We start from the raw sequence: 12,440 nt of genomic DNA on the forward strand, positions 1-12,440 counted from the left end.
AATTGGTGCTTTGAACCCTTCCTGGTAAAGAATGCAAATATATTCTGTCCCTAAAGCCCACAAATAATGTATATAGTAAGGAAACATCATGATTTGTATTCTGTGTCTGGGAAGATGCTATGAATGTAGGAATAACCCCTAAGGAATCAGGCTTGGGGTTTTTTTCCTCCCCACCTCCTTTCTAAAAAGCTTCAGCTAAGACTGTTCAATGAAGAGAAGTTTCCTGCTATAGCCTTGTTTTCAGATGTTCCAGTATGTATGGATTCTTGCCTTCTCCTTGTGCCTCCCCAGGTATCCTACTAAATAACTTGTTCTATCTCTACTCAGGATGGAGACATCCTAGCTTCCAATTTTCCTGTGGACACTCAAGTTGCTTACATCCTAAGTCTTGGAGTGGTGAAAGAGTTCAGAAAACATGGAATAGGTAAGATGCTGCTAAGTGACAACTCTGCTCTTGTTTGCCACGTGTGACTAGTGGGCATAACTGAAGGAGCCACACCATTTCACCACAATAATCTTTTCAGTCAAGCCTGTCAGTTATTTGCACCAGCAATTGGGAAGGTGAGGCACTCACATCCCCTTCTTGGTGTTAATGTGGGTGCACTGGGAGGTTTTTACCACTATAGGCACAACACAATGTGCAGATGTTTCTGAAGAATGTGAGGCTTTGTGTATCTTGTGCCCAGGGGACAGCTGAGCACACCAAAAACTTGCACTCCTGCTGCTGAGACGGGCTGAAAGTGCCAGGACTTCACCCTGGAGCAGGGTTTGAAGCCTGTCTGGTGGGGACAAAAGGGAGTATATACTCCCTGGCTTCCGATTATCTTTCATGGCTATCAGGAGCGTGGTCCCTGAGGCTTTGAACCTTTCAACTTCAAGAGATAGAACAAACATTAAGAAAACGACAAAGGGAACTGGAAAAAGAGCGTAGCTTGGGCCTGATTAAATCTCTCAAATGCATGTTAAAGTCAGCTCTGAATGTCTGCTACAACACTCAGCGGTTTTGCAGCCATTTGAAAATCCTGCAGTCAGAAGGGCTTATCTGTGTTTAGAGCAGGGTGTATTTTGTCATCACATAAATGCCTTTCTGGTGCAGTTTTCAAGCATGATATATATCTTTGGTCTGCAAAAGGCAACAGGCCAGGTTTGGCAGCATGACCCGGTGTTGCTCATCTGGGGTTATACAGGTATAATAACTTAATGTCTTCAAGTCCTCTCTTCTCCACCAGTTGTGTTTAGGAAGGTACAAAATGATAGGATACATAAAGAAATGACCAAAAGGGTCCTCAGTGGGAGCACTGTATTGAAAACTTGTGTTGAAATGCTACTGAAGATAAATTTCCAGAATAATGTTGAGAGAAGATGCTAAAGGGGTCTTCTGTTCCGTAAAATTGTGGTGGTTTTGAGTCTCGTTTTAGTTTCCAAATATTTTTTTTTTTTCCCCAGCTCCATCTTGCTGGAATTTTCTCCTTTCAGAATCGGTATTTCCTGTATCCTCTACATCTAGACAGTGGGTCGCTGTGCTCTCTCAAAACCTTTGGCTTCTACCTATAGCAAAACAACCTCAAGAAGCCGCTGCTGCTTTTTCTGAGACCTTTCTCTTGAGAGTTTTTCTGCTTGTGTTTGAAGCTGAAATCTTTTCATGCAGGAGGCTTTTCACCCCAGGCAGACTTTTAAGCGCTAAAGCTCTGATTTTTCTCTGGCAGCCATTAAAAGGCTTTGGTTTCTAGTTCTCTGCTGTTCTTAAACCGGAGAGGAGTTGGATTGCTGAGAGACAGAAGAGCAGAATATCTCATAACAAAACCAAACTGCTCTCCTGTTGATGATGTCTCTCAGAAGTATCAAGTGACGGTGAAGTCAGTGCTGTTGACTTCTGCTCTGAAACCCTGTGGGTCCTGCTCGAAGTCTTATGTGCTCTGGGAATTGTGAAACAGCAGGGTAAATCTCATCTGTATTTTGAATTAGCTAAGCTATTTCTTTCGCCTGTTGTTACCACACCTGATGGAAGAAGTTCCCCTGCAGGTTCTGCTGGGTCCTTCATGCCATGTTGAGGTGGCTTGGATGAACCTCCAGGTCTCCTCTCTTGGGGCTGGAGTACCCTCTGTGCCCATCTCTGGTTTCTCCTGCTGACTCCAGTGGCTGCAGCAAATCCAGGGTGAATGAGTCCAAGGCTCCCTTCCTTAGAAGGGCTCTTAAAATCCTACAGTTCCTTAGATTTTGAGTTCAGCAGACACGTGCAATAACCTGCTTGTGAAGTCCTGTTTTGACACTCTGCTGGCTTTAAAACGTGATGGGACTGATACCACTGAAAATGACTCCCTGACCTCCCCTAAAGCCAGGAGCTGCTGGGCTGGGGATGGGCGTTATGGGCAGGTTCCTGTCTGGCTCGTCTGTGTGGTTATTGAATCAGGAGTTGTGTCTTTATAAAATCTGTTCTGTGAAGCCATGCTCATAGGTGAGATGAAATTCATCTTAAAACCATGTAGTATGGGCCTATTAAATTCCTCAGGAGGTTCTGTGAGACCTGGGTGGGAGCTGGGGCCTTCAAGTGTGGGCAGCAATCACTGCTTAGATGCCAGGTGCAGGAGATCTCAGCTGAACCCTTGTGCTGCACTGTGTGATTCTGCTCAAGCCATGCTTATAGGTGAGATGAAATTCATATTAAAACCGTGTAATATGGTCCTGTTAAATTCCTCGGGAGGTTCTGTGAGAGCTGGGTGGGAGCTGGGGCCTTCAAGTGTGGGCAGCAATTGCTGCTTAGACCCCGGGTGCCAGGAGATCTCAGCTGGGCCCTACGAACCCTTGTGCTGCACTGTGTGATTCTGCTCTTCCTTCCTTCAACAGGTTCGCTCTTGCTTGAAAGTTTAAAAGACCATATATCAACGACTGCCCAAGATCACTGCAAAGCCATCTACCTGCACGTCCTCACCACTAACAACACAGCAATAAACTTCTATGAAAACAGAGACTTTAAACAGCACCACTATCTCCCCTATTATTATTCCATCAGAGGGGTCCTCAAAGATGGCTTCACCTACGTCCTGTACATCAATGGTGGACACCCACCCTGGACAATCTTATATCCTTTACTTTCAGCCTGATTAGCGGTGGAACGCAACAAGCAGACGTCATTTTTCGGGTTAAAAATGGCAATCTAGCAAAGTGTGACCTGGCTAGATCTGGGGACTGATGTGAGTTTAATCTGAAGCTGGAAGGCAGGTGATGTTAGAGGGATGTGGCAGTGACCTGGTTGTCCCCAGGCTCCCCCAACTCTTCTGGGAACAGGTCAGGGAGGCAGTGTAGGGTGGTACATTGAATTCTAAGTTGGAGCAAGTTTGATGCCAATGATGGCAGCTGCTGGTGTCAAGCCAGAGTGTGAGGTGTGCTCTGGTTTGTGTGGTGCAGGGTTTGTCCAGAAGCATGACAGAGAAGCCCTCGGTCTTATTTCCTGGGGCCTAGGATCCCCTGTGGTCCTCCCCTGGCCTGGATCTCAGCAAGCTGCTCTCAGGCTGACTTTGGGAGTTTATTTCAGGTCGTTGGATCAAGGAAAAGAAACCTGATCTTTCCTGGATGTAGCTAGTCTGTCCAAACCTCTCCAGGCGGGACAGATTGCCATCCCCACAGGAACTTGCTGTGGAGTGCAAAGGGAACTGCTTAGAGGGATTTCCCACAAAAGTAGGAGCCATGGTTTCCAAATTGCCTTCTTTTATGGTGCAAAGCAGACCTGCTTTTGATGGAAAGGAGCAAGCAATTAACGCGGGGAGCAGATCTGCCTGTCTCGGGGTCTCACAGAGGGTTTTAAGTTATTTCTACGGGGAGCAGATCTGCCTGTCTCGCTGAGCAAAGCAGCTTTCACTGTGTCTTGGGGTCTCACAGAGTGTTTTAAGTTATTTCTGAAGTTACAGTGGAAATGTCACTGTCCTTAACTGATGGCCACTGACTACCTACAGCACATCGGATCAACGCTAGCCAGCCTGAGCCCGTGTTCAATTCCCCAGAGGATATACCGACAAGCCCAGAGCATCCTCTGCAGCCTCCTGCCCTGGTCTGGCATTTCTGCCAAGAGCGGCATCGAATACAGCCGGACGATGTGACTGGGTCGGCCGGTGTACAGAAAGCAAAGGTGGGTACCTGGGGGGGTAAGCTCCCTCCTCTGCCCGAGGCCAGCAGCCGCAATGGCCCATGGCCACTGTCCTGGGACAACTCCTCGAGCGAAGTGTCCAGGGCCTCACTGTGCTCTGGTCTCCAGCTGGCAGTCCCTGCTGTCTCAGAATCACAGAATCTTCTAGGTTGGAAGGGACCTTAAAGATCATCTTGTCCAACCATCAACCCAACTGACAAAAATAGACACCCACACAACAAACAAGGAGCATCATCACTAAACCTCTCTCCTTTTCCCAGCCCTGTTAGACCAGTTTGGAAGACCCGGAGTGACTGAGTCCTTGCTCTTTCCCCAGCTCAGTGCCCGTTTGGTGCCGGTTGGGTTGTGGCTCTCCAACAAGGTCTTGAGGCCATCAGCTCCCCAGTACACACAAAAAGACCCGTGAAGCCTGCTTTCCCTAAGACAGCTGCCCTCTTCTTTCCGTAGGATTGTTCTTCCTTCCATCTCCTGAACCATCTGGCTCTGCACTGATTCCAGTGATGACGGCTCTTGGTCGGTGACCCAGCCCCTGGACGGGACTCCTCGTTCCGCAGGTTGACCAAGATTTGGCAGATTTCACACTTGACGGGCTGCAGCCCTGACTTCCCCCCGTGGCCTGGGGCCTGTGGGCACTGTGCCCAGGCAGGCCTGGCTGTCCTGCGAGGCATCTGGCCGTGCCGTAGCTGAGGCCCCTGTGCGTCACCCCTCCGTGTGCATGTTGCACTGTCCCCACCACTTCCCTTGCCTCTGGTTTGCTCCTTTCCGTACGCGTGATGCAGAGGGGCTCAGCTGCTGCTTCCACACCATGGCTGCTGAGGGTGGTGTCAATGAGGTTAACGAATCTGCACCGACCCACCGTGTAGATGAGGTGTAAGCGCCCTGGCAGGCTGCTGCTGGTGGAATACACTGTTGTGTCCTCGCTGCAGGGGAAAGGTGGGAGTTGAGGATCGTGTCTGGGTCCTGCCAAGTCACCTGCTGGTGCTTCCTGCGGGAAACTTCCAGGGAGGGGGAAACTACCCAGCCCCCCCCAGCCCTCTGGAGCGACGTAAAAAGAAGCATTGAATTCAGGATGCATCAAGTAGAAGGCAGGGAATGAAATTGCTATTTCATAGTGAAATATATATATTATACTGTATAGATCTTTCTGCCTTTGTCCAAGTTGGAACATAGCAGGGGAGGCCAGCCCTCTGGAGCGACGTAGAAAGTGTTGAATTCAGGATGCATCAAGTAGAAGGCAGGGAATGAAATTGCTATTTCATAGTGAAATATATATATTATACTGTATAGATCTTTCTGCCTTTGTCCAAGTTGGAACATAGCAGGGGAGGGGAGCTGAGGGTGTAGAGCCACTGCTGCAGCCAGAGCCCTTCTCCTCCCCCTGCATGCACCCTCCCCTGGCCCCGGGGCTGGACTCTTGCAGGATTTGTGAGGGTGAGCTCTGTGCAGGGATCGCAGCAGCTTTTCCTTGCTGAAGAGAAGCTCCCCCAGCTGCTCACTGGCGTGCTTCAGGCCATGGTCTGGGCATCTCCATGGGGCCATGCTGGTGGATGACCTCCCTGCAGCTCTCCTGGGCAGCCCCGGCCTGGCTGCGGGTCCCCTGTGTCTCAGCTCACGGGCAGTTGCCATCCAGCCTGCGTGGAGGGCCCCGACCTTCCCTTCCTGTGCCTCGGAGCGAGGGTGGGCAAACGCTTGGCTTTTGAGGTGGGAGTCTCTGCAGCTCACCCAGCCTGGGCACGGCTCAGGGGCACAGGTATCCCTCTGCCCCGCCGGGGTCCCACTGCGCATCCCCCTTCCCTGGCCGAGGCTCTTCCCCTGCTCAGTGCTGGATTCCTCATTCTCCTCTCATTTTGAAACTGGGATTGGAGCAGGGCAGGTCTGAGCTGCAGCCAGGGGGTGGCCTGTGTCTGCAGGCAGTGCCAGCTCCAGCAGTGGGTGCAGGCAGGGCAGGAGGGTGAGACGTGGTGCAGGTCAGGCTTAGGTGAGAAAGAAATCATGTTAAGATTGTGCAGGCCAGGTGACTGCGAAGTCATTTCAGTGTCTGTAAGCCCCTGAGGTGGGAGTTTGTTAATAACCAGGTGCAGGAGGAGAGTGCTGTGCCGTGCTGCCTCCCAGGAAAGGGGTTTGGGGCTCGCTCCCGGGGCTGGCACGGTGGTGCTGCCACTGGGCTCAGAGGTGGCTCTGGCACACAAAACCCCGGTCAGTGCAGCTTCCCCCACGGCCCGGCGGCCTGGGCTGCAGGAAGCAGATTGCTCCAGCCCCAGGAGCTGGCACAAACCACCTTTTGGAGCAGTGGCAGGCTGTTCCCCTGTCCCTCTTCAGCAGCTTGAATAGGTCTAGCTCAAGGATTAGTGGCCACAAGCAGAACCCAGTGTCTCCATGAGGACAGTCTAGCTCTGAGCTGCCGCAATGTCCATTCTTGGAGACCATCAAGCCTCAAGAAGCCAGGGCTGACCTTGGTGTGGGCCTTGCTGTTGAAGCAGAGCACTCCAGAGGCTTCTTCCAACCTATGCAGCTCGTGTTCCCCTTCAGTTTAGAAGCACAGGCAGTGCTGTGCAGCCAGGCTGTTGGAGGGGCTGCAGTTTGTTGGCAGAGGAGCTGCAGGCTGAGCTGGGGCTGGTGCTCAGTGGTGGCCAAGGCGCTTCTCGTGGGGTTTGAGCCTGGCTGTGTGGTGGAAGAGGAGCCCTGCCACCCGTGGCTTGGGGCCCTGAGACAGGGTGGTGGCTTCGCAGCTGCTGCCACCAGTTCCCCTCCGCGGGGCTGCCTGCTCCTGCCCGCGGGTGCTGCGGAAGAGGGGGCAGGGCTGCATGGCCAAAGCTCAGCTGAGCCACTCGTGGCATCACACAGGGGCTCCCTGCGTGTCCCCCTCCTGGGCCAGGTGGCTCCTTGGGCCGGGCTCTGGATGCCACCACCTCACCCAGGTGGCTTGGCTACCTGAGGCCCAGCAGAACCAGCTTAGTGGCCACCACTGGCCCATGGGGAGCAGATGTGGCCTTGGCTTTGCTGAGGCTTTGGCTGTCCCCATTGTCCCCAGTGCTCCTCTCGCAGCCTGACTGGCCCCCCCCGGCAGAACTGCTGCCATCCCTTCAGCTGCGGTGCTTTCCCAGGGTGAGCTGGAGCACCCTTCCAGCCTCATTTCTTACCACTTTTTGGGTTTGGGTTGGGTTTTTCAGGGAATGAAATTGCTATTTCATAGTGAAATATATATATTATACTGTATAGATCTTTCTGCCTTTGTCCAAGTTGGAACATAGCAGGGGAGGGGAGCTGAGGGTGTAGAGCCACTGCTGCAGCCAGAGCCCTTCTCCTCCCCCTGCATGCACCCTCCCCTGGCCCCGGGGCTGGACTCTTGCAGGATCTGTTGGGGTGAGCTCTGTGCAGGGATCGCAGCAGCTTTTCCTTGCTAAAGAGAAGCTCCCCCAGCTGCTCACTGGCGTGCTTCAGGCCATGGTCTGGGCATCTCCATGGGGCCATGCTGGTGGATGACCTCCCTGCAGCTCTCCTGGGCAGCCCCGGCCTGGCTGCGGGTCCCCTGTGTCTCAGCTCACGGGCAGTTGCCATCCAGCCTGCGTGGAGGGCCCCGACCTTCCCTTCCTGTGCCTCGGAGTGAGGGTGGGCAAACGCTTGGCTTTTGAGGTGGGAGTCTCTGCAGCTCACCCAGCCTGGGCACGGGTCAGGGGTGCAGGTATCCCTCTGCCCCGCCGGGGTCCCACTGCGCATCCCCCTTCCCTGGCCGAGGCTCTTCCCCTGCTCAGTGCTGGATTCCTCATTCTCCTCTCATTTTGAAACTGGGATTGGAGCAGGGCAGGTCTGAGCTGCAGCCAGGGGGTGGCCTGTGTCTGCAGGCAGTGCCAGCTCCAGCAGTGGGTGCAGGCAGGGCAGGAGGGTGAGACGTGGTGCAGGTCAGGCTTAGGTGAGAAAGAAATCATGTTAAGATTGTGCAGGCCAGGTGACTGCGAAGTCATTTCAGTGTCTGTAAGCCCCTGAGGTGGGAGTTTGTTAATAACCAGGTGCAGGAGGAGAGTGCTGTGCCGTGCTGCCTCCCAGGAAAGGGGTTTGGGGCTCGCTCCCGGGGCTGGCACGGTGGTGCTGCCACTGGGCTCAGAGGTGGCTCTGGCACACAAAACCCCGGTCAGTGCAGCTTCCCCCACGGCCCGGCGGCCTGGGCTGCAGGAAGCAGATTGCTCCAGCCCCAGGAGCTGGCACAAACCACCTTTTGGAGCAGTGGCAGGCTGTTCCCCTGTCCCTCTTCAGCAGCTTGAATAGGTCTAGCTCAAGGATTAGTGGCCACAAGCAGAACCCAGTGTCTCCATGAGGACAGTCTAGCTCTGAGCTGCCGCAATGTCCATTCTTGGAGACCATCAAGCCTCAAGAAGCCAGGGCTGACCTTGGTGTGGGCCTTGCTGTTGAAGCAGAGCACTCCAGAGGCTTCTTCCAACCTATGCAGCTCGTGTTCCCCTTCAGTTTAGAAGCACAGGCAGTGCTGTGCAGCCAGGCTGTTGGAGGGGCTGCAGTTTGTTGGCAGAGGAGCTGCAGGCTGAGCTGGGGCTGGTGCTCAGTGGTGGCCAAGGCGCTTCTCGTGGGGTTTGAGCCTGGCTGTGTGGTGGAAGAGGAGCCCTGCCACCCGTGGCTTGGGGCCCTGAGACAGGGTGGTGGCTTCGCAGCTGCTGCCACCAGTTCCCCTCCGCGGGGCTGCCTGCTCCTGCCCGCGGGTGCTGCGGAAGAGGGGGCAGGGCTGCATGGCCAAAGCTCAGCTGAGCCACTCGTGGCATCACACAGGGGCTCCCTGCGTGTCCCCCTCCTGGGCCAGGTGGCTCCTTGGGCCGGGCTCTGGATGCCACCACCTCACCCAGGTGGCTTGGCTACCTGAGGCCCAGCAGAACCAGCTTAGTGGCCACCACTGGCCCATGGGGAGCAGATGTGGCCTTGGCTTTGCTGAGGCTTTGGCTGTCCCCATTGTCCCCAGTGCTCCTCTCGCAGCCTGACTGGCCCCCCCCTGGCAGAACTGCTGCCATCCCTTCAGCTGCGGTGCTTTCCCAGGGTGAGCTGGAGCACCCTTCCAGCCTCATTTCTTACCACTTTTTGGGTTTGGGTTGGGTTTTTCCCCCGCTGCTGATTCACTTGTCACTTAAACACGTCTCTGGGTTTATCCGAGTTCCTGGAGCAGCTGGAGCCCCTGGTTTTCCCCAGCACTTGTTTTCTCTGGACCAGAACGGATCTTTCTCTCCTGGTTGTTCGGGACTGATGTCTGATCCCCCCACCCTTTCCTCTCCTGCCCCTTAGCCCAGCCCCACTCCTGCAGCACTTGAGCACATCCCCAGGGGACCCATGACTGATCTGTGTGTCCTCCTGCCACCCCATCCTCCGAGGCATCAGCCACGTCCCCTCACAGCCCGTTATTTATTAAGAGCATCATGCTGCCACCGTCAGCTTCTCTCTAAACGTCTTCGATTAAACCAAACCTCTTTTTTCTGAGTCTTTTGTCTCTCTCTCTGTGCAGGAGATCGAGCACCTTCACCTCACCTTGTGCCCTCACCTCCTGCTGCTGCTCCTGGCCAGGGATCTCCTCGGAGCTGGCAGCGGGGACAGGGCAGGGCCCGCAGCTGGGGAGCAGCTCCTCCAGCGTGGAACTTCCCTCTTGCAACAGGGCTCCTGGTGGGGCCGAGGGTTTTACTGAGGCTCAGCTGAAATGCCTCACCCTGCAGAGACCTGGCACAGCCTCCGTGCCCCAGCAGGGACATGAAAAAGGCCTCCCCATGCACACCCGGTGCCCGGGGGGTGCTCTGGCACCTGCAGCAGGGCAGCTGGCTTCCCCCCACAGCCATTTTAGAGCCGGTTGGAAACTTAACAACAGTTTGTGTGGCTGCAGCTCCCGGAGCCAGCCCCCCAACTTCTGCCCCAGCTTCCCCCCGCTGAGAGGGGCTGCTCTGGGCACTGCCCTCCCCCTGCACCTCCCCCTTCTGGCCCCAGCACAGCCCAGTGAGGAGGAGGAGACAGAGGGACCCCATGGGTGCTGCCCCGGCCCCTGGACCCCCAGAGCCCTGGGAGGGCGCAGACTCAGCGCCAGCAGCCAAGAACCATCCTGACCCCCAAGGGTTCAGCAAAGCCATTTATTCCGCTTTCCTGCTCCCACAGATCTCCAGGTAGAAACCCACACGCGCGCTCCCCCAGGCCCCAGAGGGAATTCACGACACGCCACCCCCCTGCGCCGCTGCCCCGGCCGCGCCGCCGCCGGCAGAGCTGCTTCACCAGCAGCCCCGTCCCTCAGCTGTGTCCGCTGCCAACACAGCCGCGTCCCAGTCAACGCGGGGCATTTAAAAAATAAGACTTTTTTTTTTTTTTCTTTCTTTCTTTTTGTTCCTTAAAAAAACAAAAAAAGTGAAACGGGGACCTGCCGGCAGCAGCGTGTCCCTGAAATCAAAGCATAATTCTAAGGCTTCGGCGCCCTGACGTTAAGCAGGTGAACTCTCTGCAGGGGGCCGTGCGGGTTGATCTGGGAAGCTCGCTAGAGTTTAATGGCCATAAAAATACATAGCTGTCCCCTGCTTCAAACAAACCCTCCCGGCCGGGCAGCGCGGGCGCGTGGGCAGCGGCTGCAGCCGGCGACGGGTTGGAAAGTTAGAAGAAAAGTCTCTAGAGTCTCACCCACTTTTAATCGAGCGCAACCGCGGCGGCAGCGGCGGCGTCACTCCATGGGCTCGGCTACCTGCTGCTCCAACATGGCATTTGCCCCCAGCCCCACCGGCTGCTCCACCGCCTCGACCCCCGGCACAGCCATCAGCTGCTCGGCCACCGCCTGGCTCTCCAGCCCGGCCACCGCCTGCTCCGCCGCCTGCACGCCCGCCTGGTTCTCTGCCCTCTCTGCCAATTCGTTGCCCGTTTTAGCCGCCAGCTCGTTGGCGTGCTTAGCGCCGGCCGCGTTTCCCGTCGCCCCCGCCGCCTGGTCGATGGCCGGCTTCTTCGGCTTCTGCGTGGCGGCCACCGCCTCGGCCAGCTTCTCCTCCGGCACCATGTTCAAGATCTTCAGGGCAAAGAGCAGCTGGAATTTGGCTGTTCCCACGAAGGAGTTGCCCAGGAAGTTGGGCAGCCCGCCCATGCGGTCCTTCTGGGTGTAGAGGGGGACACGGACCATGCCCATCACCTGCAACAGCACGGAGAGGAGCTCAGCAGAGGCCACGGCAGCACCAGCCCCCCCCATCCCCCCCGCCCCACACCACCCTCTGCCCCCACACCCTCACCCCAGCACCCCAGGCCGCTACGGGGAGTCCCGCTTTCCCCTCCACACACCCTGCCCTGCGTGGGGACACCACGGCTCACCCGCACGTCACCCCCCTCGACCACACAACCCGGGGCCAAAACGCCTCCGGTCACGCAGCTGCCGAAACCCACCGAGCGCCGCCGGGGCGCGCCGGGAGACCCTAAATCTCACGCTCTACCCCGGGGCGTCAGCCGGACCCAGCTACCGGGGAGGGAAGCTGCCTCCCGCACCGCCTCCCTGCGAGCCGGGGAGAACTCTGGTCAGAGCAACACATCACCGCGCCGAGGGTCCCGATTCCGGTCCAGGTTTACTCAGCCCAGGACGGGGGGGGCGGGGGGGAGATGCCCACCAGACGCCAGACGGACCTCACCCGCGTCCCGAGGCTGAGCGGGTGAAATAATAGGGGCTCTTCCCTACGCGGGGGGTCGCCGGGAAAGGCCAGGGCTTGAGCTCACTAATGCTCCAGAGCCCTGAGAGGCGACCCCAGCCAGCAGCCAGACCTCCTATCGCCGGCGCTACGCGGCGGTGCGCGGCACTCGCCGGCGGCGGCTCTCTACGTGCGGTGCATTCCCCCGCTGGGCTGCCAGAGCCCAGCAGACCCTAGGAGGGAAGCTTGGTCTTCCCTGGAGCAGCAGACGGGGGGCAGGGGAGGGCTGGGTGGGCTGGGGGGGGCTACCATTTAGCTCAGAGCTCTACACACACCCCCTCCCTGGATGTCCCACCTCCAGCCCGTGGTCTCGGGAATGCACCGCGCTGATCTCGATGGTATGCAGCTCCTCCAGGGTCAGCTGCCTGGCGTAGAAGTGTGCCACCACGCGATGTGGCCCCTCTGTCAGGTGCGAGCACAGATAGTCAGCTTCCGTCAGGCGCACACAGCCCAAACCCAAGCCCAGCACCCGATTCAGACCGTCCTCCAGGGACCAGTAACGGCGATCCACGAACCCCCCGGGAAAGCCCAGCAGTCCGTCAAATCGCATCTGCATCTGCAATAGAGGCGCATGGCGTTAATGGGGCACGGCGGCGCCCCCGGGGGGGCGGGAGGGT

At 56.7% G+C, this 12,440-nt stretch overlaps 2 protein-coding genes across 2 annotated transcripts in view; one reads left to right on the top strand and one right to left on the bottom strand.

The window, feature by feature from the left end:
- Positions 1–5,319, top strand: part of NAA60 (N(alpha)-acetyltransferase 60, NatF catalytic subunit) — a 27,976-nt gene extending 22,657 nt beyond the window's left edge. Inside the window, exons 5-7 of the mRNA XM_014936541.1 lie at positions 2,845–3,079; positions 3,938–4,123; positions 4,589–5,319. Of these exons, the coding sequence (XP_014792027.1) occupies positions 2,845–3,079; positions 3,938–4,094 (392 nt within the window). The 3' untranslated portion in view covers positions 4,095–4,123; positions 4,589–5,319. The remainder of the gene's footprint in view (positions 1–2,844; positions 3,080–3,937; positions 4,124–4,588) is intronic.
- A 4,915-nt stretch (positions 5,320–10,234) lies between these two features.
- NUDT16L1 (nudix hydrolase 16 like 1) lies at positions 10,235–12,407 on the bottom strand. Its single transcript, XM_014936224.1, has 2 exons — positions 12,119–12,407; positions 10,235–11,279 (listed from the first exon to the last, which is right to left on the bottom strand). The coding sequence occupies exons 1-2, from the start codon at positions 12,377–12,379 to the stop codon at positions 10,824–10,826; spliced, it is 717 nt and encodes a 238-aa protein (XP_014791710.1). The 5' UTR covers positions 12,380–12,407; the 3' UTR covers positions 10,235–10,823.
- Positions 12,408–12,440: the final 33 nt, after the last annotated feature.

The sequence above is a fragment of the Calidris pugnax genome, unplaced genomic scaffold (assembly GCF_001431845.1).
Source record: "Calidris pugnax isolate Ruff unplaced genomic scaffold, ASM143184v1 scaffold17, whole genome shotgun sequence".
Taxonomy (NCBI): Eukaryota; Metazoa; Chordata; class Aves; order Charadriiformes; family Scolopacidae; genus Calidris; species Calidris pugnax.

Coding starts and splice junctions, on each gene's coding strand:
- NUDT16L1 (XM_014936224.1), bottom strand. CDS start 12,379: ATGCAGATGCGATTTGACGGACTGCTGGGCTTTCCCGGGGGGTTCGTG. Junction 11,280..12,118: donor CCCGAGACCACGGGCTGGAG/GTGGGACATCCA, acceptor GTGCTGTTGCAG/GTGATGGGCATGGTCCGTGT.